General features: G+C 46.4%; 8 protein-coding genes across 8 annotated transcripts; 5 read left to right on the top strand and 3 right to left on the bottom strand.

The window, feature by feature from the left end:
* Nucleotides 1-74: 74 nt before the first annotated feature.
* On the bottom strand, nucleotides 75-1,771 carry N7487_002542 (sugar porter family MFS transporter; the record flags this gene model as incomplete). Its single annotated transcript, XM_056870289.1, has 2 exons — nucleotides 75-1,247; nucleotides 1,325-1,771. 2 exons carry the CDS (start codon nucleotides 1,769-1,771, stop codon nucleotides 75-77), a joined length of 1,620 nt encoding a protein of 539 aa, XP_056735073.1.
* Nucleotides 1,772-5,158: 3,387 nt separating this feature from the next.
* On the top strand, nucleotides 5,159-5,743 carry N7487_002541 (uncharacterized protein; the record flags this gene model as incomplete). Its single annotated transcript, XM_056870288.1, has 3 exons — nucleotides 5,159-5,350; nucleotides 5,397-5,565; nucleotides 5,655-5,743. The coding sequence occupies 3 exons, from the start codon at nucleotides 5,159-5,161 to the stop codon at nucleotides 5,741-5,743; spliced, it is 450 nt and encodes a 149-aa protein (XP_056735072.1).
* Nucleotides 5,744-5,944: 201 nt separating this feature from the next.
* N7487_002540 (Zn(II)2Cys6 transcription factor domain-containing protein) lies at nucleotides 5,945-7,327 on the bottom strand (the record flags this gene model as incomplete). The annotated part of the gene is made up of 2 exons (XM_056870287.1): nucleotides 5,945-7,180; nucleotides 7,232-7,327. The coding sequence occupies 2 exons, from the start codon at nucleotides 7,325-7,327 to the stop codon at nucleotides 5,945-5,947; spliced, it is 1,332 nt and encodes a 443-aa protein (XP_056735071.1).
* Nucleotides 7,328-9,662: 2,335 nt separating this feature from the next.
* N7487_002539 (uncharacterized protein) lies at nucleotides 9,663-11,625 on the bottom strand (the record flags this gene model as incomplete). Its single annotated transcript, XM_056870286.1, has 7 exons — nucleotides 9,663-10,148; nucleotides 10,202-10,409; nucleotides 10,467-10,654; nucleotides 10,707-10,984; nucleotides 11,043-11,309; nucleotides 11,366-11,440; nucleotides 11,493-11,625. The coding sequence occupies 7 exons, from the start codon at nucleotides 11,623-11,625 to the stop codon at nucleotides 9,663-9,665; spliced, it is 1,635 nt and encodes a 544-aa protein (XP_056735070.1).
* Nucleotides 11,626-13,855: 2,230 nt separating this feature from the next.
* N7487_002538 (TauD/TfdA family dioxygenase) lies at nucleotides 13,856-15,223 on the top strand (the record flags this gene model as incomplete). The annotated part of the gene is made up of 4 exons (XM_056870285.1): nucleotides 13,856-14,114; nucleotides 14,163-14,649; nucleotides 14,702-15,007; nucleotides 15,073-15,223. The coding sequence occupies 4 exons, from the start codon at nucleotides 13,856-13,858 to the stop codon at nucleotides 15,221-15,223; spliced, it is 1,203 nt and encodes a 400-aa protein (XP_056735069.1).
* A 639-nt stretch (nucleotides 15,224-15,862) lies between these two features.
* N7487_002537 (uncharacterized protein) lies at nucleotides 15,863-17,535 on the top strand (the record flags this gene model as incomplete). The annotated part of the gene is made up of 5 exons (XM_056870284.1): nucleotides 15,863-16,205; nucleotides 16,260-16,328; nucleotides 16,409-16,509; nucleotides 16,563-16,834; nucleotides 16,893-17,535. 5 exons carry the CDS (start codon nucleotides 15,863-15,865, stop codon nucleotides 17,533-17,535), a joined length of 1,428 nt encoding a protein of 475 aa, XP_056735068.1.
* A 688-nt stretch (nucleotides 17,536-18,223) lies between these two features.
* N7487_002536 (uncharacterized protein) lies at nucleotides 18,224-18,547 on the top strand (the record flags this gene model as incomplete). The annotated part of the gene is made up of 1 exon (XM_056870283.1): nucleotides 18,224-18,547. One exon carries the CDS (start codon nucleotides 18,224-18,226, stop codon nucleotides 18,545-18,547), a length of 324 nt encoding a protein of 107 aa, XP_056735067.1.
* A 762-nt stretch (nucleotides 18,548-19,309) lies between these two features.
* On the top strand, nucleotides 19,310-21,763 carry N7487_002535 (uncharacterized protein; the record flags this gene model as incomplete). The annotated part of the gene is made up of 4 exons (XM_056870282.1): nucleotides 19,310-19,355; nucleotides 19,434-19,845; nucleotides 19,916-20,133; nucleotides 20,349-21,763. Coding segments are annotated over 4 exons (2,091 nt in total), but the record flags the coding sequence as incomplete, so codon positions are not given.
* Between the last annotated feature and the right edge of the window lie 457 nt (nucleotides 21,764-22,220).

Genomic DNA, 22,220 nt, shown 5'->3' with positions numbered 1-22,220 from the left:
TATGTGTAGAGTGTTCCAATGGATTGGAGGTATTGCACCTTGTTCCAATACATCGAAAATTAGCCTTTAACCATTTAGGCAATGTGTTCGGCCTCCTGATATTCAGTCTTTGCCATGACCTTCTCCTGGGCGAATGTGGAGTGAGGGCGCCACTTGGCAGAGGTCCGAGGGGTGGTTTCTTCCATCATCTTATCAACTTGCTCAAGAGACAGACCCTTGGTCTCTGGGACCAGGAAGTACGCATACACGAAGCAAGCAGCGCAAAGGCTTCCCCAGACGAAGAAGACAGAGGATCTCATGTTGGCCTCACCAGGGTTGTCTCCTACCATGTAAGGAGTGATGACAGCAATGATGGTATTCCACAGCCAGTTGGAGGCAGTGGAGAGAGCAACACCGCGGGAGCGGATGGGAATGGGGAAAATTTCACCAATGAGAATCCAGGCACCAGGGCCCCAGGTGGATGCGAAGAAGAAGATGTAGATGGCAATAAGTGCGACTTGGGCATTGACAGCCGAAATATTGTCGGCAATGGTACTACCACTGTCGGTCATGTGGGTCTTGTTAAAGCCAATAGTGACACCGATGATAGCGACGATGAATTGACAGATAAGCATACCCAACGCGCCGAAGATCAGAAGAGGGCGGCGACCGAACTTCTCGACGGTGTAGAAGGAGATAGGAGTTGAGAAAACGTTGACAATGGTGAAGATCATCGACATCAAGAATGTATTGCTGATCGCGCCAGTGCTCTGGAGGAAAGTAGTGGAGAAGTAGAAGATGAAATTGACACCAGTCCATTGTTGCATCATCTGGAGGGAGGTTCCCAGGATGGTACGACGCAAGTTAGACTTCTGGACCCAAAGGCTACCAGTGAAACAATTCTTCCAGCTTCCGAACCAGCCAGCATCGGGGATAACGCTGCGCTCATATTCCTCGTTGGCGATGATCTCAGAGAGTTCAGCCTCAATGTATTCGGAATCGGGAGGCTGGTCGCGGACAATGCAGAGGGCCTTCCTGGCATCCTCAATGCGGCCCTTCTTGACGAAATAGCGAGGCGAGTCGGGGAGGAACACAAGTCCACTAGCCAGAACGATTGCCCAGATGAACTGGATCGCAATAGGGATGCGGAAGGAACCGGTGTCTTTGCGGTTTTCAGTGCCGTAGACCAAGCAAGACGCCAACATGAGACCGATGGTGACACAGAACTGGTAGCAAGCGACGATAGCACCTCGAACCTTCTTGGGGCACTGTAAAGAAAAGAAAAAACAAAATGTTAGCATGTGGCTCAAAATGTCATCTATCTGAAGGTAGAGACGACTCTTACAATTTCACTGATATATAGAATGACAATGGCCGATTCGAAGCCAACACCGATGCCAGCAATTAGACGACCAGCAGCAATGATACCAAGAGCGTTACCGCCAATTCCAGTGAGCATTTGAATGACAATTCCAACAGCATAAATCGCACAGCCGGTGATGACGGTCCACTTGCGACCAACCCACTCGGCTACATCGCCTGCAAGGACAGCACCGAAAAAGGTACCAGCGGAGAGAATAGAAACAATAAGGGAGGAATGGGATGCAGTGAGGGTGGTACGGCCGGGCTCAATGATATCAACCCACATCTCGATGCCGTTCACACCATTAATATATCCGGAGTCATACCCAAAGTAGATACCTCCGATCGAGGCAAAAGCACAAAGAGCATAGGCCTTCCAGGTAATTGGTGCCTCAATGGCATTGACATCTCCAGTTCCACGAAGAGACATTTTGGCAACCTGACAGGGAATGTCTATTGTATGCCTAATGAATCTAGATATGAAGTGGAAAAGAAAATTTCCATTAACATGGGGAGCAACGAGCCTTGTTATATAGAGTTTTATCTCTGTGTCAGCCACATGGGGTACCAAGGTTTCCAAGGTTTATCCCACTGACTTTTTTTCTCCTTTTACGCCCTCTTGGCCTTTGCCAAGAATATGATCCCACATGGGCCCAAGCATAACCCCTCCCCCCAACGGGTTTAAGATCCAATTTGACCCAGACTGACATAATTACGCTCTCACTCGGGATTTTCAAATTGCTAACCAAGAACAAAGTAATACAACCTATGGGGTAGACTGAGAATAAATGTAAAAACTAGCCAGGAATGATATCGCAGTCGAGTTTATTCATATGGTCCGCCCTCCCCAGCTTTTCCGCGCTGACACATAGTTGCAGTCAGGCCACTTTTCTTTCCCCGTCCACTCGGAGATAACGAGTGAGCAGGTTGCATTGGGGAAACCTTATTGGGTATAAAATAAGTCTTGTCACGCCTGGAGTCACGCCTGAGAAAATATACTTTTGTAAAACTTTTAGGAAAGCCGAGTCGACCGAGTAACAAGATATACCGAAGTTTAGCCGTGTGTCTGTACAGTCCGAGCCGGGGTAATACCGGACAGAAGTGGATTCACAGGTCCAGAATGGCTTAAATTGCCCAGAGACATCCCCGATCTAAATTTCCGCGCCCACACAAAGACACGAAGCCGAAATAGACAACTAGAGCTTCCTCCTTCCATGCCTTGCTGTTGCTGTCAAATGGCACGCATGATTAGAGACAAAACTGATACTCTAACTGGGAGTACAAATTTGGCATTTTACCAAAACTCAAACACTGGGCTCATTCGAAGGTTGGAAATGATTAATATGGAGAAACCCCGGAGAGCGTGGAGCCCCGCTTTGCACTTTGCGGAGATTTCTCCCCGTGGGTTTGGTTTTCCGCACTGCCGAAGGTTCAGGCCGTGTCGGGAACTCATTGGTCAACTCGTCCGTTCCCCGTGTCTTGGACATTCCGAGGTTCCCGATTGAACTGCCCAGGTGTACGCATTTTGGTACGGAATTGTCCATACACTTCATTAAGATTGCCGAAGAGCAAACCTTTCTAAATTACAAAGATTTACAAAGCAGCGAAGGGCCTTCCAAGGTTGGTATCTTCGGTTATGGAATGTCCACATGTCTCATTTTTTTTATTATATAATATTATTTTAGGACCTCGGCTGAGTTTTAACCCGGCAGAACCTTCTAAGGTTACATGCTGCTAAAAGACGGGAAGGATTAAGCCAATAGAACAAGAGTAGTCACGTGGACAGTCGCCCTAAATGTCACGTTGTAAGCTGAGATTTCCAAGGTTGTACCGTACTATAGAGGGATACTAGCCAAATTAGGTAGTCTTGGCACTACCTAGTTCCAAGGTCCACAGTCCCCGGGGCCACTAACTATGGTATTCTCTAAACAAATCGGTAGATTCTTCCAAATTACAAAAGGTTTGTAAAAAGGCGGGGTCCATTTTCACGAGGTATGGCTGTATTGCCGTAAAGATTCGGCCAATTCCACTCGGTACACTTAAGGATTCAGACCTTCTACAGCTCCCGGAACGGGGTTGATCCCCTATACGGCTCGGTATAAAGCCGGGGATAACCTGCTGTTAAAAATTTAAACATTACATAATAATTATAGAAGACACAACATCATTAGTAAGTAACTACTAATATAGGCAGACCGTCTCCACCATCATGATATATTTTTACTTGATTCTAAGCAGGTTGATGTTTCTTGTTAGAACAAAAGTCAATAGAGGAAGAACAAAAGGGTAGCTGAGAGGTATATTAATAGTCACTTAAGACAGGCCATAGGTTAAGGCCTACTTGTCTAACTATACAGGTAAATTGAAGAATCATTCAACACGCATTTGCCAATGGCCTCGCCATCGCCAAACCCCTTGAAAGGCGGTGCCCAGTGATCCCTCGCTTAACTCTTCAATCTGGAATGTGTGAAAGGTTAGCAGTCGGGTTCAAGAACTGCGTGCTTGAGCGAATATTCTACCTTTTCGAAGTCGAGACACTCGTGTACAACGTTCGCCATTGCGCGTATGCCAAAGTTCTTAGAGCTATACTAAAAGACATTCGGCGTTATATCCACAGAACACATTTAATATTGTCTGAGCGCATCGAGTATATAAGGGTTATCCTCAGCGGTCCATTTGGGGTCTGCTACCTTTCATATGGAACCGAGGCAGTACAAGTTGTGGGAAAAGCTCAAAACGATAAGATAGCCGCTTTCCTCATATGGTGCCTCGGGTGATGTCTTGTTGGGGAGTCGAAGGGCTTCCTATGTTTGTGGCCTGAGGCATAATAATCAGTGCCTCAGGCATCAACCCCTCAGGTAGTATATAGTCGACAGGTCATAGAAATCAACTCTCTCCCTCCACACTTTCAGGCCCCTACGTTGTAGAAGCCCCCCAACACTTCCTCGTATGATATACGAGTAATTTCGTCTTCGATTAGACATACTGCCAGTATAAAGTTCCTTCCATAGTCGGTTATTTTCTGTGGTCGGCATTCCTTGATATAGCGTTGTATCACTGTTGATGCCGTTTTGGAATTTCACCAACTTGTGGGAGATGGCAGTGTCGACCAGCGCTTTAATGAAGTCAGATTTCAAGCGAAAAGATATCCCAGAAGACGAGGTGCGTACATGACAAAGCAATTCATCCCGTCCTTGTCCTGCATCAGACTTCAGCCCTCAGGGAGCATTATGAACAACAACGGTGAGTGCAATGTTGATAAGGAATAAGTGTAAAGCAAAAACCAAGGACGGCAATAATAGCGGTAGAAACAATTTGGAGAAAGGTGGGGAACGGATGGAAGGAAACAAATTCAATCTGATCGATGAAGTGTGGAGATACAGGAATTCCTAACGGTCCGGACCGGACCGCCCAACCTGAGCGCCTAACTTTAATATATAGTTACATACCCTACCTAGGTACATGCAATTGCCCGAACGCTAGAAACTTGTCATAAATTGGCTAGGGAAAAGGGAGAGTAGGGCCAAAATATAGAGATTAATTACGCGCCTACGTGGTATATAATACTCTGTCAGACTCCGCGCCCCTCCGTAGCGATAATATAAATTTGATTAGGAGGCATATGGAGCTAGTCCTGAGATATCCAGTAGGGGATGCATACCGACCTCGCTAGAAACTTGTCCCACGAGTCATGTCCTTACATGAATCATCCCTCTTTCAATATAAACCAAGGCCCCTTTACTATTGAACGGTTTGAAATTCTTTGAAATATTTCCATGATTTTTGTCCCTTATTAAAAGCTTACCCTACTGTTGCCATGAACGCGACCGCGGACGCTACGTTTGGCCCCCGACTACAAGGGCATTTCGACTTTACCCTCCTCTTTGAGCAAAGTATCTTCTCAATTGGCCCATCGGCAATCTTGCTAACTACCTCGCTTTTCCGGATTACTGCTCTGACCCGGAGGAAGCCAAGCTTTGGGGCGAGCACCTTGCTCTGGATCAAGCTCGTAAGACTTTGAACATCCGATACCGTGCTGCTGCTAACACAGGAAGATTCCAACCAAAAGCTCGGAGCACTACTACAGACAAGTTAACAACTTATTCCCGGACACTCAGTATTTTTATCGCTACTTTGAAGCACCGGGATTAGGACACTGTGTAGGAGGAGGTGGAGGACATCCTCTCACAATATTTGACGCTCTTCGCAGTTGGGTAGAGGAAGGTATGCTCCGGAAAATTTGCCTGTTGACTTCAATGGTATTGGTGGAGTCGAGCATGGTCGAATTCTATGCTAATACCCAACAAAGGCAGTCTACCAGGGTGGCGATGTCTCTGATTCGAAGAGCTTCAAATGTATCGGCAATGCCACAGGCAACCTTGGAAACAGCACTGACGTTTGAATCTGGAGGAACCACGTTCCATTGTTGAAACTCAGATGCAAAGTCGAACTTGCAGGGACACTTTTGCCAGCTACAACCGCCGAATACAGGTCAATCTCGGTCTTATAAAAATCACTGCTGCGCCGTCAATGTAATTATTATTGTTGTTATTAAATTTTAAAATGAACAGCTATAGAATTGAGTCGAAGCCGTTGAGTGCAATCAAAGCAGACCAAGCTGCCTCAAAGGCCAGTGAGCAAATCTCCGGTGATAATCATCCAGATTTTGATGCACTCCTTTAGCAATGTGGCGAGGCCATTGTTGGATGAACCACACAGAATCAAGTTCATTAAGCAACACCAAAAAGTAGGAGAATAGTAACAAGGCAATATGACTTTTGTCTCTCATGTCTTGAACGAAGAGATCTGGTAACATATAAAGCCAACCAAAGATCTCCGACCATAGACCCGCACCGGAGAGACCAGCTCCAAGTATGGATTCATAACGCGAGTAGAGCATCTCGAATGCATGGCAGTAGCTGTAATGGCGAGGGTTGTCAGTCGGGAATTTGTTAAACACGAGATAGCGTAGTTGCTGCAGCGGCTCCCGGAATTCACATAGGGTGTTGTTTTGTTGTGGGTCATGGACCATCAGTAATGGGTTCCCCTGAGTGTGCTCTTTTTCCGTTTCTTGATCCATTGAATGGTCTTGTGGCTCTCCGGTATGTAGTTCGGAGAATCCTCGGGAGATACCAAGTCTATTACTTGCCTCCAAGATCAACCGAATGCCGTGGAAAAGAGATAAACAAGGTGTATCGGCGTCATTTCGGAAGGTCAAATACTCATCCGGCTGAGGTCCCCGAGCAAGCGAGCAAATGAAGATGAACAAGGAAGAAACATAGAGCGCGTGGCTATTTCCTTGGTGTAGTTGTGGGTCTGTGGCTGCAACTCCTGCAATCGCGATGCTAAGATGACGCTCCGCTTCGACTGAAAAATCAATTTGTGGTCCGGGAAACTGGTGGCTTGATGATGTCCGGCTCAAATGAAAAGCAGAAAGTGCAAGGAGCAAACGTAATAGATAATGTACAGAAAAGCCTAATCGGATAAGCTGATCTGGTATGTGTGGCTTAAGTTCTTCTGCCGAAAGGAGATGATGCAATAGAGTCATATCGGTGATGGTGAACTCGAATGGCCTTTGCGCTATAGCCAAATTTGCATCAGGTGAAGGAGACGGCGTGGAAAGATCAATCTCCTTATGCGTTCGCTTAGGGATAGTGAAATCCGACTGGGACGAGGAGATGAAAGAAAATTCCGTGCCCGGTCGGCTTCTAGAGCCTGAGTCTGGGATTGCATTTCCTTTGCGCGAGGTTGATTGACTGAAACGTGCAGGCACTTGGCTATAGGTGCACTCAACGGAATGACGTGCACAATTCACACAACGCGGTTTGGTCTCATCGCACTGCAGGTAAGGTAAGCCTTTTGATTCAACTGTCCGAGATAAATGACCCACCTTAACTCTGCGGGCCTTGCAATTATTGCAGCCCAGGCGAGATTTTCGATGCGAACGACGAGATGTTTTACCCTCGTAAGTTTCGGAAGAATCCATTTTCCATTCAAAGAAAAAAAAAAGGAGAAATATAAATAGGAAGAAAATTCGGGTACTACCTAGATAGGTAATTAGCATGAAGTGGACCCGAATAAGTAACATCTCATTGGAGAATCGATGTTTAAATCTTTTGACTTGCAACGCCGAAAACCATGGAGATGTCTGGGTTTAGTATCCAAAGCTTCATTTTTGGATCAAAAGCTTCAAATGTTCATTGTGTATGAACGATTTACAATCCAATGTATAGAGGTACAAAGTGGTGCTGAAATAAGGCTGAAATAAGGCATGCAGGCATCAAATACCGGGTCTGTGGATCTTCTCCACTTGGACAATTCCCCACCGATGACTTTGTATTCTTTATTTGAAGCCAATTTTATAGGTACCTACTATCATCATTTCTTTAGTGATGTTCCAGGAGGATATTATGCTTCTTTAGGCTTTGGTGGGAGTTGGAGTAAGACTGTGTATAATAAGTTTAGCTGTGGTACTTGGGGAGAATGGTTGACAGCGCTCAGGCTGATATATAGTTGTACTATATACGGCTTTGACGGAGAATAAAATGTGTTAATACGTTGGAAATTTTATTTTGGCATAGCTACAGAAGGACATTCACTATAAGAAAAATATTATCGCATTCCATGCATGACGAAGTGGATAGAGAGAGAGGGGGAGAGAGAGGGAGGGAGGGAGGGACTATCTATGTTGAACAACAAACACCAGAGCTGCAGGCATTATTCTTGACTAATCAGGCAGCTCACAAACAAAAGTACATCCCCCGCCTATCTTGTTCCTCTCCTCAGCATCTCACCCTTCATAGTTATTCCTCATTCCTCGGGGGGTTCTTCTTCAATTAAACATTGCCAAAAAGGACCTCATTACGTACGAAACAATGCCCTTCAAGGTAGACACAACCCTTTTCCTCTACATCACATTTATTGTGGTAAGATATTGGAGTTCCAGCCTGGCGGTGAACCTCTGTTAACACATTTCGGAATTAGGGAGGGGTCATCTCCTTCCTCCTTGGAGCGTGAGTTATTGCACGTTTTATCATAGGTCCAGGTGGAATATATCAAACCAAGATAGTGACTGATAGACTTCTTGCGGAACAGGATATCTTGGGCTCGCACCGCCACACTATTTCTTCCCTTGCCGACATGGGTTCCAGCTACTACAACCCTCATATCCCCAATCATGGTACTCACACTCATAGTCACACGAATACTTTCTACCCGTTCAAACAATGAAACGATTCGATGGACCACAATATTTCCCATACTCAATCAGGTTCAAACGGTCATATCGACCATCGTGGCCACATTAGCACTTGCGTACCTCTTTCCCGACAGGATTCTCTCATGTAACCTAGATCAACAATGGCAGGAGTTCTTCAAGTCAAAGAATTCGCACGCTATTCGGTCAATCCAAGATGAATTCCGATGTTGTGGTCTTCGAAGTCTTCACGATAGGGCATGGCCTTTCAAGGACCGGAACCATGGGGACAACGCGTGTGAGTTGCAACTGGGATATCAGAGGAGTTGCTTTGCCCCTTGGAGAAAGCATCAACATCGTACGTCTTGGATGGTTTTTGCGGCAGTTGTTCTTGTTTTCGCTGCTAAGGTGAGTTTACCTAAATGAGGTTTGTGGTGTAGTGACTGATATCCCGCAACATTATACAGATAGCTTTTATTCGGCTTTCTGGGTATCGGACAGGTTGGATGAGCACACAATCGCAATCTGCCGGTTACCAGCGTATTTCACACCCAGAGGTGCAAGACGAAGGGGATATCGAGAATGGCGTCCATGAGGAAACGCGGAGGACACTCTTACCCCAGTCAAGCGCCGAGTATAGAAACAACTGGCAGGTAGATTAAATCCGAGAAATCTTCCACCCAGCCAGGGAGGGAAAATGCACTATCACTGTGCATCCTTGGCCTCAATCCGAATTGAAGAATATCAGACAATGGAGACATCGCATTACTACCTCGGGCAGGTAGGACCTTGCTTCCTCTCTTTCTGCCTCTCTTGGCAGCTACCTCAATACGCTCGTGGCTTTATTTCCCTATCAGACAATATTAGTGTATCAAACCCTCACTCGGATAAAGTTGACATCTAGTTTTATAGTAATATCCTAAATTACGCTAGTTGGCATATCTCATCTGCCAGCCTTTATGCCTTTGAATAGTCGCTGTGAATTGCCACCTCAAAACAAACCCATTCAATGGCAAATCTTGGAAAACAACCTAAACGGCGATGAAAGTGACTTTCAGGCGGCCAAATGCCAATCGTTTCTTGATTGAATTCTCATTACGATCGATTTATATGCACTGGGCACTAATTAACTGTTCCCTCCGCTGTCTAGTTCGGATATTTCCCTCTTATGATCCGCGGGAAGTTCCCAACGCATGTGGGTTTCCCCTCGCAACTCAGCGCGCCCATCTCTGGCACCCACTGGAAGCTCAGGCATCGGCTGCACTTGATGTGTTACAACCTCAGCCTCACCCAATTTCGGCATAGCCAATTCTGCATTCTTTTGCTTTTTATTCCTTGCAACGAAGAACCATAGCAGGCCTAGGATCAGGGCTAGACCAGCCACACCACCGACAACCCCTCCGGCGATAGCACCCTTGGTCGATGGGTCGGATGTGTTAACTTCCTGTGGCTCGGATATGGAAGAGGGTTTGTTATTAGCAGTAGTACTGGTTGTTGCCGCACTCTTTCCAAATAGAGTTTTAAAAGCTGGATCAGCCCACGATGAGGGAGATGGTGAGGCCTTGATATCGTTGGCCGTCGAAGAAGATAGGGAAAATGAAGATAGAGTGGGCTGTTCAGCTATTAGTTTATTGAACTCGACTTTGAAGAGGGTGGAGTACTCACATCAAAGGACGATCGCGTTACCTCGGATTGAGCGTCATATATGAAGGCTGGAGCATCGTAACAGCCTGCCTGACCATCATCTGCCCAGGCAAGTCTTCCGCCAATTCCAAAGATCTGACGCCCGTATGTCACACACATGAGGGTCATGCGAGGGTCGTCAAGAGGGGCAGCAGAATACCATTTGAAGGACGGAATTGATAAGTAATTTCTAAAAGAAAGGGTCAGGCCGGGGCGCGGGGATCACGACAGAATGAATACCACTCACACATCTAGAATAGTGTCTTTGGATTTCAGATCTGCCCCTCCAAGAACGTATATCTGATATGAGGACGAGGATTCGTCGTGCTGCACGGAGGCGCAGAATTGTGTTCGGGACGCTACAGTTCCCATCGTGGACTGGTTATACCATTTCGCTCCAGCAATATCATACACTTGAACATGGCTCCATGAGTTCTGAGATCTTTATTAGTATTCTGATTTTCATACAGGCATTCCCAGAGCTTACCGCGCTCATCGTAGCGTTGATCCCATCCTTAATCGAGGGAACATCACCACCAATATACACCAAAATTCCCTTGTCGCCAACTGGCACGTATGAAAGCGAACCTTCCTCGACAGCTTCGTAAGGCCCATCGAGAGCTGTGTACTGCCCGGTTGTAGTATTTAATTGAATCATCCCCGTGGCGTAATCTCTTGTCGAGTCTGTGATTGAAGCTGTCGTACCACTAGCCCGATAACCACCTATCCAAAAGCCAGCTTGGATAGCGGGCGCATTCGTATACACTGACAGAAAGCCGATGTCAGAACCACATCTCGGTATAGCGATCGAATTTCAACATACCACCGTACTCTAGTCTCGAGGGCTGAATGGTGCCATCCTGTTTGCTCCATGATTTGTCTTTGGTTGTATAGGTCCATATCGTGTCTTCGGATGTGATGTTTTCCAGAAATCTCCCTCCATACTGGTACAATGTCGAGTTATCCGCGTTGGACCAAACCGCCATGTCTTTAATCTTGGGAACGTCGGTGTCGATCTTGGCCATCTTATAGTTCTTGCCCTCGGAGGTGGAGAAAGAAGACGTGAGATCGAGCGTCACAAGATAATTGTCTAAGAAACAACATAAGTATACCAGGATAAAATTGGCGAAACAGCTTTTGACTTACTCGAAGCGTCCCCATCATCTGGAATGAGTCCCCCATCCAGACCAACCATGTATAAAACATTGTTGGCAATATCCGCTGCACAATAAGCATCCGAGGTCTAGAATACGTAGACATTTTCTCCGCATACCTCCAAATCTGTAACTGCGACAAAATCCTCCAGATAGATCTGACAAGACTGTTCTCTTGGCAAGATCCATGACTCCGGCGTTGGCAAAAGAGGGACCCAATACCCAAAGTAACATAAACCACCAAGCCGCCATCTTAACCGTTTCCTAGCAAGCACCCAAGTGCGAAAGAGAGTGGAATTTTTTCAGGGTCTAAGCTCATGCGGGCTGGGGAACTCATTTATTTGCCAATCACGACAATTTAAGAAGCTAGTAGTAACTAAGTAAGTCTAGTCAGATTTAATCTTATTATCAGGGGCGGGAAGAGTTCCAGAATTAGTCACATTGAGCGCTTGGGTCTTATGTTTGGGGGCTTTTTGCTGAACACTGCATGATGCACGCACCGTCAAGTTAGCGTGTATATATCCTGCTGGGTTGATTGGTGCATGGTTTCCGATCTGCACATACCCGGCCCCTTAGATAGCCAGGGCTTTTCTCTTGAAACGGGAAATTTGAGAATAGTCAATCATTTGACACGGGATTATTTCAGCCGTAGTGCCATAATTATTTGATCGATCGTGTGTTTCGGACCTCAAACCAGTCACGTGTAAATGTTTGCAAGGCAAAATGCTACACAACATTGACTAGCAGGTGCCATATTGTGAGTAATCCGTGGTAATTGACGGGGTTCGGAGACTTCAGGTCTGCAAAGGCGCACATAGCGAGAGGGGGGGTCGTAGGCCAGGCGGCTCTCGGGCCTAAACCCTCTTCTCCAGGGCCTAAGTCCAATTTTTAATACTATACTATGTATAGACTTCAGTCTTAACTTATGTCTTAATTTCTGTCTTGGATGACCAGCGCTGTACTAAATATAGTGAGTAAATGAGTCTCCGAGTCTATAAAACACCAATAGCAGGTGGATGACTTGACCGATATTCAAACCATAGGGGAGAAGATAATCGATGTGCCTTTCCCCATTTTCACCTCACTTTAATTTAATGGAAATCATAATGCCGTCTCCAAGCAGTCGAAGCACAGTCGCGCAATTCTCTCCAACATCAAAGGAAAGCTGAGTTTACAGTTGCGATGGATAAGGCCTACAATTACAAAATTGGTGTAAACAATTTCGACTGGCATGATTCTCCTTGAGATTGCCGCATCAGAAGCCAACTTTCTGCGTTTCTTCAAACCCCATCCCCGTCTAATCCAATATAACCGAGCGCGCTGGAAGCGGACCTGGCATCACACTCAAGCTCTGTGTGACAATCTTGCGCGGCGAGGAATAGGAAATTGAAGAAACCGAAGAGGAATTATTGGGGTTGAAAGAGAAATGTCTGCGCAACGACCTTCCAGTAAACATCTCCGCGGGTTTACGCAGTCGCCGGGAGATCGTTCAATATACCAAGGCTGCATTGTACATCATCAGTCAGCTTTGCATCCATGACAGAAATCTCACCGGAGAGATCGTTCATCCTCTTATCGATGCAACAAACGTATGTGTCGTTTGATCACGAACTCTATACTCTTCAAGCTGTGCAGTTTTTTTGTGTGCATTGGTGAGAAGGAAGAGCACTGCTCTCTTTACGAAGAAATTGCTTGCAATACAAGTCACTCGAAGATACACAGATGTTGATAAGGAGAAACACGTTTCGCACAAACAGCTGGGGATTTTTCGTTATCTCGCATGCCTATTTCCTCTCACCTTCGGCATGAAAGCGACATCTTGCAATTGCAAGAGTAGTGGGCACACTATGATCAAGTCCTACCCAAAAGCAAAAAAAAAAAAAAGCAAGCACTACCTGCTGCAGCCATGAAAAAGAAAAAAGGATGAGCAGTTTAGAAATATGTGGCAGACTCCATCGGAATTCCCAGATTCCAAAGTAAGAGTCCAGAGCGTTTCAAAATTTAGTAGTGGGTTGAGACAGAAGACGTTGAAGGCATCGCTGGTTTTTCTTTGTGCGCCTCATAACATACATCCATATATGTAGTGTACGGACTGCTCGTGGAGGTTTCTGCTGAGAATACAATGGACTCCAGTGAGCCTGGCTTAGTATGGTTACAAATGGAAAGGCTAAAATAAAGACCCAATATTGGACGCCACCCCCGAAAGCGAAAGCTTGTGTTGATATAGGATTATAAGATTGAAGCTAAGTAATCAGGCCACGATGCGCTATTGAGAAGGCGATCCTGGTTCTGCGAGAGTGATCTCGCGCTTTGCGGGGTTAATGTCGTGACAGCCAGCACATTCTGAGTAACAGCACACCATGGCGCGATCACAAGGTTTAACCACGCAAAGCTGATCAATCTGCGCTATTTAAATGGTCTTTCATATCTGACATATCTGACATCTGCTGTTCTTCCAATCGTCTTTTGCATTATAAACAATATGTCCGCTGTTCAGACTATCACTGTGCCCGCCCAACCCGATATTCAGTACCACCCTGAATATGAAAAGTACAAGGAGCGTACTCGTCGTCGAAAGGAGACCGAGACACTCCAGACCACTTTGCCGGCGGGTTTCCCGCAGAAATTAGTATCGCCGCTGGTCTGGGAAGGAAAAGATGTCGAGAAGCGGGATGACTGGGTTTATCAGTTGAGCGATAATCAGCTGGATGAAATTGACGCTGCTTTGAAGAGCTTCAAAGGTGGGTAATTGTGACTGTGGGATTAAGATACCATTGCTAATTTAGAAGCTCTTAATTTATCTTTGGGACATATCAACCAGTCGACTTTCCCTCTCCCCACCCTGCGGCCTGTTCTTCGAGACCTTTCGAAGGAGATCCACACCGGTCGAGGATTCGTCGTTCTTCGGGGTTTGCGCATTGATGATTACTCTCGAGAGGAGAACATTATCATCTATGCCGGTGTATCTTCTCACATCGGCAATATTCGAGGACGTCAGCAATACGCTCGACTGGCCAATAACACTTCACCCGTGATATCCCACATCAAAGACCTCACTAGCACCACCCAGAGGGAACTTATCGGGGCCCCTTCGAACACGCCTGATAAGCAGGTTTTCCACACTGATGCCGGCGATATCGTCTCACTCCTTTGTTTGAACCGAGCCGCAGAGGGAGGAGAAAGCTATCTTTCTAGCAGCTGGCATGTATACAACATCCTGGCCAAGGAAAGACCCGATCTTATCCACACTCTGTCCCAGGATTGGCCAGTCGACGGGTAACAATCCCCAAGTACCAAGAGAGAGTATTTGCAAATTAACACTGTTCAGCTTCAATAACCCGGCCAGTCCCTACACCCTCCGCCCACTTCTATACCACCAACCAGCTACTGCCACCACCCCTGAGAGGGTCCTAATTCAGTACGCAAGACGATACTTCACTGGATTCCTGGCTCAGCCCCGATCGAAGGACATCCCCCCTATCACGGAAGCCCAAGCCGAGGCACTCGACGCTTTGCACTTCTTGGCAGAAGAGCACAGTGCCGCTCTGGATTTCCAGAAAGGCGATGTCCAATATGTGAATAATCTTAGCATTTTCCACGCGCGGAACGGGTTTAGAGATGAGCCCGGTAAAGAGTGCGTCCTTGTTCTTTCACATATGCTGTTCTTTTATGGAGATGCTAACGGTATGACTGTATTAGGCGTCATCTGTTGAGAATCTGGCTGCGAGACCCTGAAAATGCATGGGAAACGCCCCAGCAACTCCAAGAACGATGGGATATAGTCTACAAAGATGTTGTAGAGGATCAGCAGGTGTTCCCATTGGAGCCGACTATTCGCAAGAGTGTCTGATCGTGATAATAAACAACATGAGAAGGTCAAGTTCTAGTCGTCTTTAGCTTAGCACTTGAATTCAATATTCGGCTATATTTATATCGGTTATTCCAACTGTCGAGCTGCTTAAACGGAAGAAGGTACCTGCACGGCAATATGCGGTAGAATTCCGAGGTAGCGTTCCGTCATCTTAAATAGGATCGGCTTCACTGGCCACAAACTTAAACATGTCAACGCCACGTCAAATCCTAAATTGTAAAGGAATACCCCGCTCTTGGACTAGGGTGTTGGGTATATACAATATCAAGACCTCGATCTAGATCTCTCTCTAACTCGGTGAATAGGTTTGCAAGGGCCTAGCCCCCAACAAACCTGCGATCAAATACTCGGTATAGACAAAGCCAAGCCTAGATACCAGGACGGGCAGCAAGCTAGGTACTAAGCCGTGTAATCTTGGCATTCTTGGGGGCGGAACCAAATGCCGACTGCGATCGAAGAATGCGGAATGAATCAAAACAATGAAGGTCTCGTGCGGGGACCCCGGATTTCCCCAGACGGGACTACGATACTATGGAGTAGCCCCATTTATTTAAAAAGAGTTTATATTCCACCATATCATCCTGGTGGCTGCTTGTTTTTATTTAAGGACGATCTGAAATGGACCAGGAAAAGATATACGACGAGACGGTCGAGGATGTCAAGTCCGCGGTTTCCGTGCCAGACATAGATCCAAAGGCTGAGAAACGACTCCTACGGAAACTTGACATCCATGTCGTTCCTATTCTCATGTTTTTGTTCTTACTCGCCTTCCTTGATCGTATAAATATCGGTAATGCGCGAATCCAAGGTCTCGAAAAGGATTTGGGCATGGAGGGACATGATTACAACATCGCACTGTTTATCTTCTTCATTCCCTATATCCTTTTCGAGGTTCCTAGCAATCTCTTTTTGAAAAAGGTATCTCCATCTTGGTGGTTGAGTGGGATTATGTTTTGCTGGGGTATGTTTGAACTGCCATAGATGAAGGGACTGGAATTAACCTCCATCATATTAGGCGTTGTTACAACATGCCAAGGTGTTGTGAAGGGCTTCGGTGGCCTCGTTGCGTGTCGATTCTTGCTCGGTTTGTTTGAGGCTGGATTAATGCCAGGTTTGGGTAGCCTTCGATCCCTTGATAGCACAAATGCTAATGTTCTAATGCAGGCTGCATCTACTTGATTGCTATGTACTATAAGCGCCACGAGTTGCAATGGCGATTCAATATTTTCTTCAGCGCTAGTATTATGGCAGGTGCAATCAGTGGAGTATGTATTACCTGCCCGATGATTTTGTTCTATACTAAACCATTATTTCCTAGCTTCTTGCTTATGGAATAGCCCAGATGGACGGTGTCGGAGGATACAGCGGCTGGCGCTGGATCTTCATCATCGAAGGTCTACTTACAGTATTCACTGGAATTGCTGCGAAATTCCTCGTCGTCGATTGGCCCGAAACATCTAGTTTCCTAAATGATGAGGAACGTGCTTTGCTGCTTCGACGTCTATCGGAAGACCGTGGTGAAGCGCAAATGAATCGCTTTGACAAGCCGGCAATCAAGCGCACATTCTCAGATGTCAAGATCTATCTTGGGTAAACTTGAGTATCTTTCTTCCATGCAGACTGTCCACTAACAACAAATCACGTTTAGTGCTATTATGTATTTTGGAATTGTCAATACGGGCTACGCAACATCGTTCTTCACCCCAACCATCCTCCGCCAGCTTGGCTGGACATCTGTCCGAGCTCAAGTAATGAGTATTCCGATCTACATCGTTGCAACAGTAATTGCACTAGCTACAGCCTTCGTTAGCGACCGACTTCGCCATCGATTCACATTCACATTGATCGGATGTGTCATCGCCACAATTGGGTACATTATTCTCATATGTCAGGAGTCAGTGCCAGTCGGTGCCCGATATTTCGCCCTATACGCGATCACGGGTGGAGGATATATGACGCAGCCGATTTTGTTGGGCTGGGTTAGTAACAACATGGCTGGGCACTATAAGCAATCTATCGCCTCAGCCATGCAGATCGGCTTCGGTAACTGTGGCGGTCTGGTGGCTAGCAATGTCTTCTTTAACTCGGAGGCTCCAACATACAAAACTGGGTTTGGTGTCAGTCTAGGGATGGTATGGATCTGTGGTCTGGCATGTACTGTGTTCATTGGTTATGTATACCGTGAAAATCGGCTACGTGAGCAGGGTAAGAGGGATCATCGATACCATTGGCCCAGAGAGGAACTTGAGAATGCTGGGGATGATCACCCCAGTTTCCGGTTTACTTATTAAGTATGGAATTGAATTGACATTTGAAAGAGTTGATTACCGTCTACCTGTATAGACGTATAGATGTATAGATGTGATAAACCCTGACTATCACCTGCTCAGTTTGGGTTTTCATAGTATTTTTTCTATACTTTCCACGCCTTATGGCCTGGCCAACCTTGGATGATTGGTCTATTCGATTTCCCCGTTTCCTATTCGTCAAGAAGAACCCATTTTCCAAAGGTTCCCTGGTACATTTTATGCCAAGACCACCCTTGATCGGCATCTTCCTCCCGATATGACGTAAGTACGCTACACCGGATTTTTGGCCATTATCATCATTATTTATATAATAGAACTATTATTGGTGTGGAAGATCGTCAAATACCTACCGGTGAGCCCCAATCGTAGATCAGTCTATATTGTAAGTTCGTATGCATCCGCCGATCATGACCCAGAAAAACTTGTGGGGGAAGTATAGCGACTAGCGACTACAAAGTACTGCGTGTTAAATGAGGATATACTTGGGGATCCAATGATACTACAAGGCACAACCTCGCGGGTCCCGCGGAGTTAGATAATATGCCCAGCCAAAGTAGATTACCTATATATTGTCCCTACTTAATCAAAATCAACCCCTCTCCACGCATTCTAATCCTCCCAACTCGAACCATCTTACATAGATGCTGGGAACTCGCCCAATCTTCACAAAATGTCGAGAACACTGTCTCCGCAGAAGGACGTCCAACCCGTGACTCCAGAATACCCATGGAGATCCGACAACCCATTCGGTCCACCTCAAATACCGCCATCCGCCCCCAGTGGCATTAAACGACTCCGAAACACACTATCAAAACTATCACCATCCGCCTTCGCGGAAAAGGAACTCCTCCGAAAAAAGAACCAGTGCAAGAGTCCCCTGACGCAGAGAAATGTCCACACCTTGGTCACCGAGCAAGAATGCAACGAAGCCTACAAGCCCAATCTACACTCGCCCCAAATCCAAGTCACTGAATGGTTACAACGAGTCTCCTGAGCCCGAAAGTACCATTTGCACACAAAGTCCCTATGGGTATGAGCACGAGCACGGGGATGTAAACGTCAATGCGAATACAATAGAGTTCCGCTAGGCCTTTTCTCGAACTTTTCTCTCTCCTCTTCCCCCTCCCGCCACTCGCACTCCAGAGCGCCTGTCAAATATGGGGAAACTCAATCCTGGCACTAAAGTGGCCTTTTTTTCCTGGGGGCCAGAAAAATTACCCGTTACGGGTTGCTCCATGGGGAAATTCATGAACCCCTGGTTGCTATGGTTTATGCTTGGCGTTAACGTCATGATTTGCTGGTATGCATGCCGAGAGTGATATGCTCCGCCTTTTTTTTTAAGAATTGGAATTTTGAGGAGATGTACAAGATACAAAGGACATCAATGTATACGTGTCTAAATAATGTTTGAAGTATAAGTGTTATACCCGATGTGGGTGTAGTCACATGGGTGAGGGTTACGCCAGTTGGTTCATGATGTACTTAATTTACTATTATTCGCGGAACTTGTAACTAATCATTGCTGTTATACAATATACTACGTTTTAACTATTCAAATTGATTCTTTAATTTAAATGTAAATATCTTGTATGAAAATAGAAAGAGACCCGAGCTGTTTCTCAAGTGGATATAAGCGGGGTAAGTTTAGCGACAACTAGAGTCTGCCTTGGATTACTCCTAATGTTAGTATATTGATTATATTGCCAGTTATACATCAGACAAAGAGAAAAAATAACGCTCTCTGAATCTTACAGTCCTCGCTTCCAACCCCAGGATGTCACCCAAGAAAGTAGCAATAATCGGTGAGTGTAGAGAGTCAGACCCCGCGGGCACAACTCCAGGTGGTATATCCAACCTAACATTAATATCGCATCCTACAGGCGCCGGTCCCTCGGGCCTAGTCACTGCCAAAACCCTGCTTCATAATTTCCCGCCCGGGACATTCTCTCCAATAATCTTCGACTGTCAGGACAAAGTCGGAGGTCTGTGGTCAAGTCACCATCATTCTCCCAATCAGGTGAATGCACCCGTTGTTACACTAGACCCTCGAATGCGCACCAACCTCAGCTGCTTCACGGTTGCGTTTTCGGATTTATCCTGGGAGTCTGTGATACCTGATGCGGATGTTCCTGTTTTTCCTCAGGCGAGACAGGTTGGAGACTATTTGGCCTGTTATGCGGAGCGGTATATCCCAACCCATGTGCTTCGGCTAGGGTGTAGAGTAGTAAACACTATACGGAGGGTTGAGAATAGAGGTGATCCGAAGTGGAATGTTCAATGGGTTCAGGAAAGGTATGTTGGAGCTTATTATCCTCGTGTGTCGCTGTACTCGAGCTGGACATTGACTCATGGCCATATATAGCACGAAGCAAGCTCAGTCAGAATATGGATTACCGGATGATGGAGTATCTTCGGAAGATGTTGACCTGATCGTCATCGCCTCTGGATACTTTGCCCAGCAGTATGTTCCGGATATACCAGGTCTTAAGCAATTCCAAAGTCAAGGCCAAATCATCCACAGTTCTTCCCTCCATTATGAGCGAGAGCAACCATTTTTTAATGAAACCAAAGACGTGAATGGTCAGGTCGTCGTCATCGGCGGCAGCATGTCAGGCGTTGAAGCCGCATCTGCTGTGGCTCTCCGCCAATCTTCATCTACACTTTCCACGCACAGAATCCCATATCCCCAAGAGACAAAAGTACACCATATACATTCAAGACCCTTCTGGACTCTACCAACTTATCTCCCACATGAATCTCCCGATGGGACTCCATCTTTTTACCCTTGGACTTAGCCATGTACGACTTGGGCCGCCGACCCCCGGGTCCAATAGACTACGCCTTGGGGCCGATCCCGGAAGAAAAAGCAGTCAAAACAAATATTTACTTCCACTCATTGCTCGGGAGTGACTACGAGAAATACGCGCACATGGATTCACCACATGGCGCCGAAGAATCCAGAACCCAGCCACCATGGGTCGCCATAGGGAATGATTACGCCGAGTTCGTCCGATGCGGAGCGATTCAGACCTCGATGGGCCGGGTAACTTCTGTGAATTCTAATGCAGATACCAAGAAAGCCTCAGTTCAGTACGAAGGGCCCGATGGGGTCACCAAGACGATAGAAAATGTGACGACGATAGTCATGGCCACTGGGTTCACGCCGTACAAGTCCTTGTCATTGCTACCAGACGAAGTATTGAGAACCCTTGAATACTCCAAAACGGATCCCTTCACACCGTTGATTCTCGACAAGGGAGGCAGCGTCCGCTCAGAAATCCCCGATCTGGGATTCGTCGGATTCTACCGTGGCCCGTACTGGGGTGTGATGGAAATGCAAGCGAGGTTCCTTGGGAAAATGTGGAGTGAGAACAACGGTTCGCTTTGTGAAACAGACGACCAGAAGCAAAGTCTTCGCAGTCTCAGATTAGCACATCCGGATCTAGCCCGTGGTCAGTTCCCCATGGGCGACTATGTCGGATTGATGGAGTCGTTCGGGAAGGATCTAGATATTAGCCGCTCGGCACTGGAATCAGGCAATGGTCGGTCTGGGCCCGCTGTTCCTGCGAGGTATACTTTTAGCAATACAGAAACGCCAAGTACAGAGAGTGAGGTGGAAAAGACAATGGGTTCTTTGCGCGACGCTCTTATTCCTGGGCATGAGACAGCACAGAAGGCCGCGGCGTCAGCTATCTTTCGGGCTCTGCATGGGACTTGGAAATCTTCACAGAAAGCAGGGACTACTAGATGTGACGCATCTGGGACTCTGGCCTTTTATCCGCGGTACCCAACTAGCACGGCATATGACAGGGAGTATGTCTGTGTGGAGACAGATGTGGGCTCGACCGGGCGGGAACAACCTTTGCAAAACAATGTGCGGTTCATCATGCGCTTGGCAGAGGTGAAATTCGAACTTGCCACTTCCCGAATCGAGATATGGTCATCAAACTTGGCAGATAGGCTGTCAACTGATCGACTTATCCAGGTTTGGGAGCTGACGCCTCTATCTCAGGAGAAGAAGGAGGAGGAGGGAGGGCCTATTCCTGGGGAATATGTGATATCCGCGAAGAGTGTTGATTCGGATTCTGGAGTCGAATATTTGTATACGTTCCATTTCAAGGGGGTTTCCATCATATCCTGGGAATGCGTTGAAACGGACACTCTGGAAGATAAGGGGGAGTTGGTTTCTTATTTCTACACAAGAGACTAAGGATAGAACTAAGATTAGAGATTTGAGTACTGAATACAAGAGCAGGCGAAGTGATGCTAAGCTTCCGGCCGATGGTCAGCACAATAGACATTAATGGGTTGAAAAAGACTGAATATTCTAACACAGAGTTAGAAAATTTTTATTGTAAAGGAAAAGTAAGAGAAAATTTCGAAATGCTGGGGGGTTGAAGAAAAGTTCTATATCAAAATATCCACTCGATGTTCTAGACCGATGTAACCGTCACTTTTCAAATTGATATTTTCTCCATTGCAATGCAAAAGTTGATCTGACAGGCACCTAACAGGCATCTAGGCTCAATTTTTTTTTGAGCCTCAAGGCACATCTTGGTCGATCTACAACAATATTTCCCCGATTTAGCAGGTCAGTAAGAAGAAACTCCCGTGGCCTGTACCCGGGTACCGCCATGGGGGAATTAGGCTATATACGAAGGAGTCTA

This window comes from Penicillium crustosum (assembly GCF_028827405.1).
Source record: "Penicillium crustosum strain IBT 35664 chromosome Unknown utg000001l_segment0_segment0, whole genome shotgun sequence".
NCBI lineage: Eukaryota > Fungi > Ascomycota > Eurotiomycetes > Eurotiales > Aspergillaceae > Penicillium > Penicillium crustosum.
The sequence above is the reverse complement of the archived record's forward strand: the minus strand, read 5'-3'. Positions and strand labels throughout refer to the sequence as shown.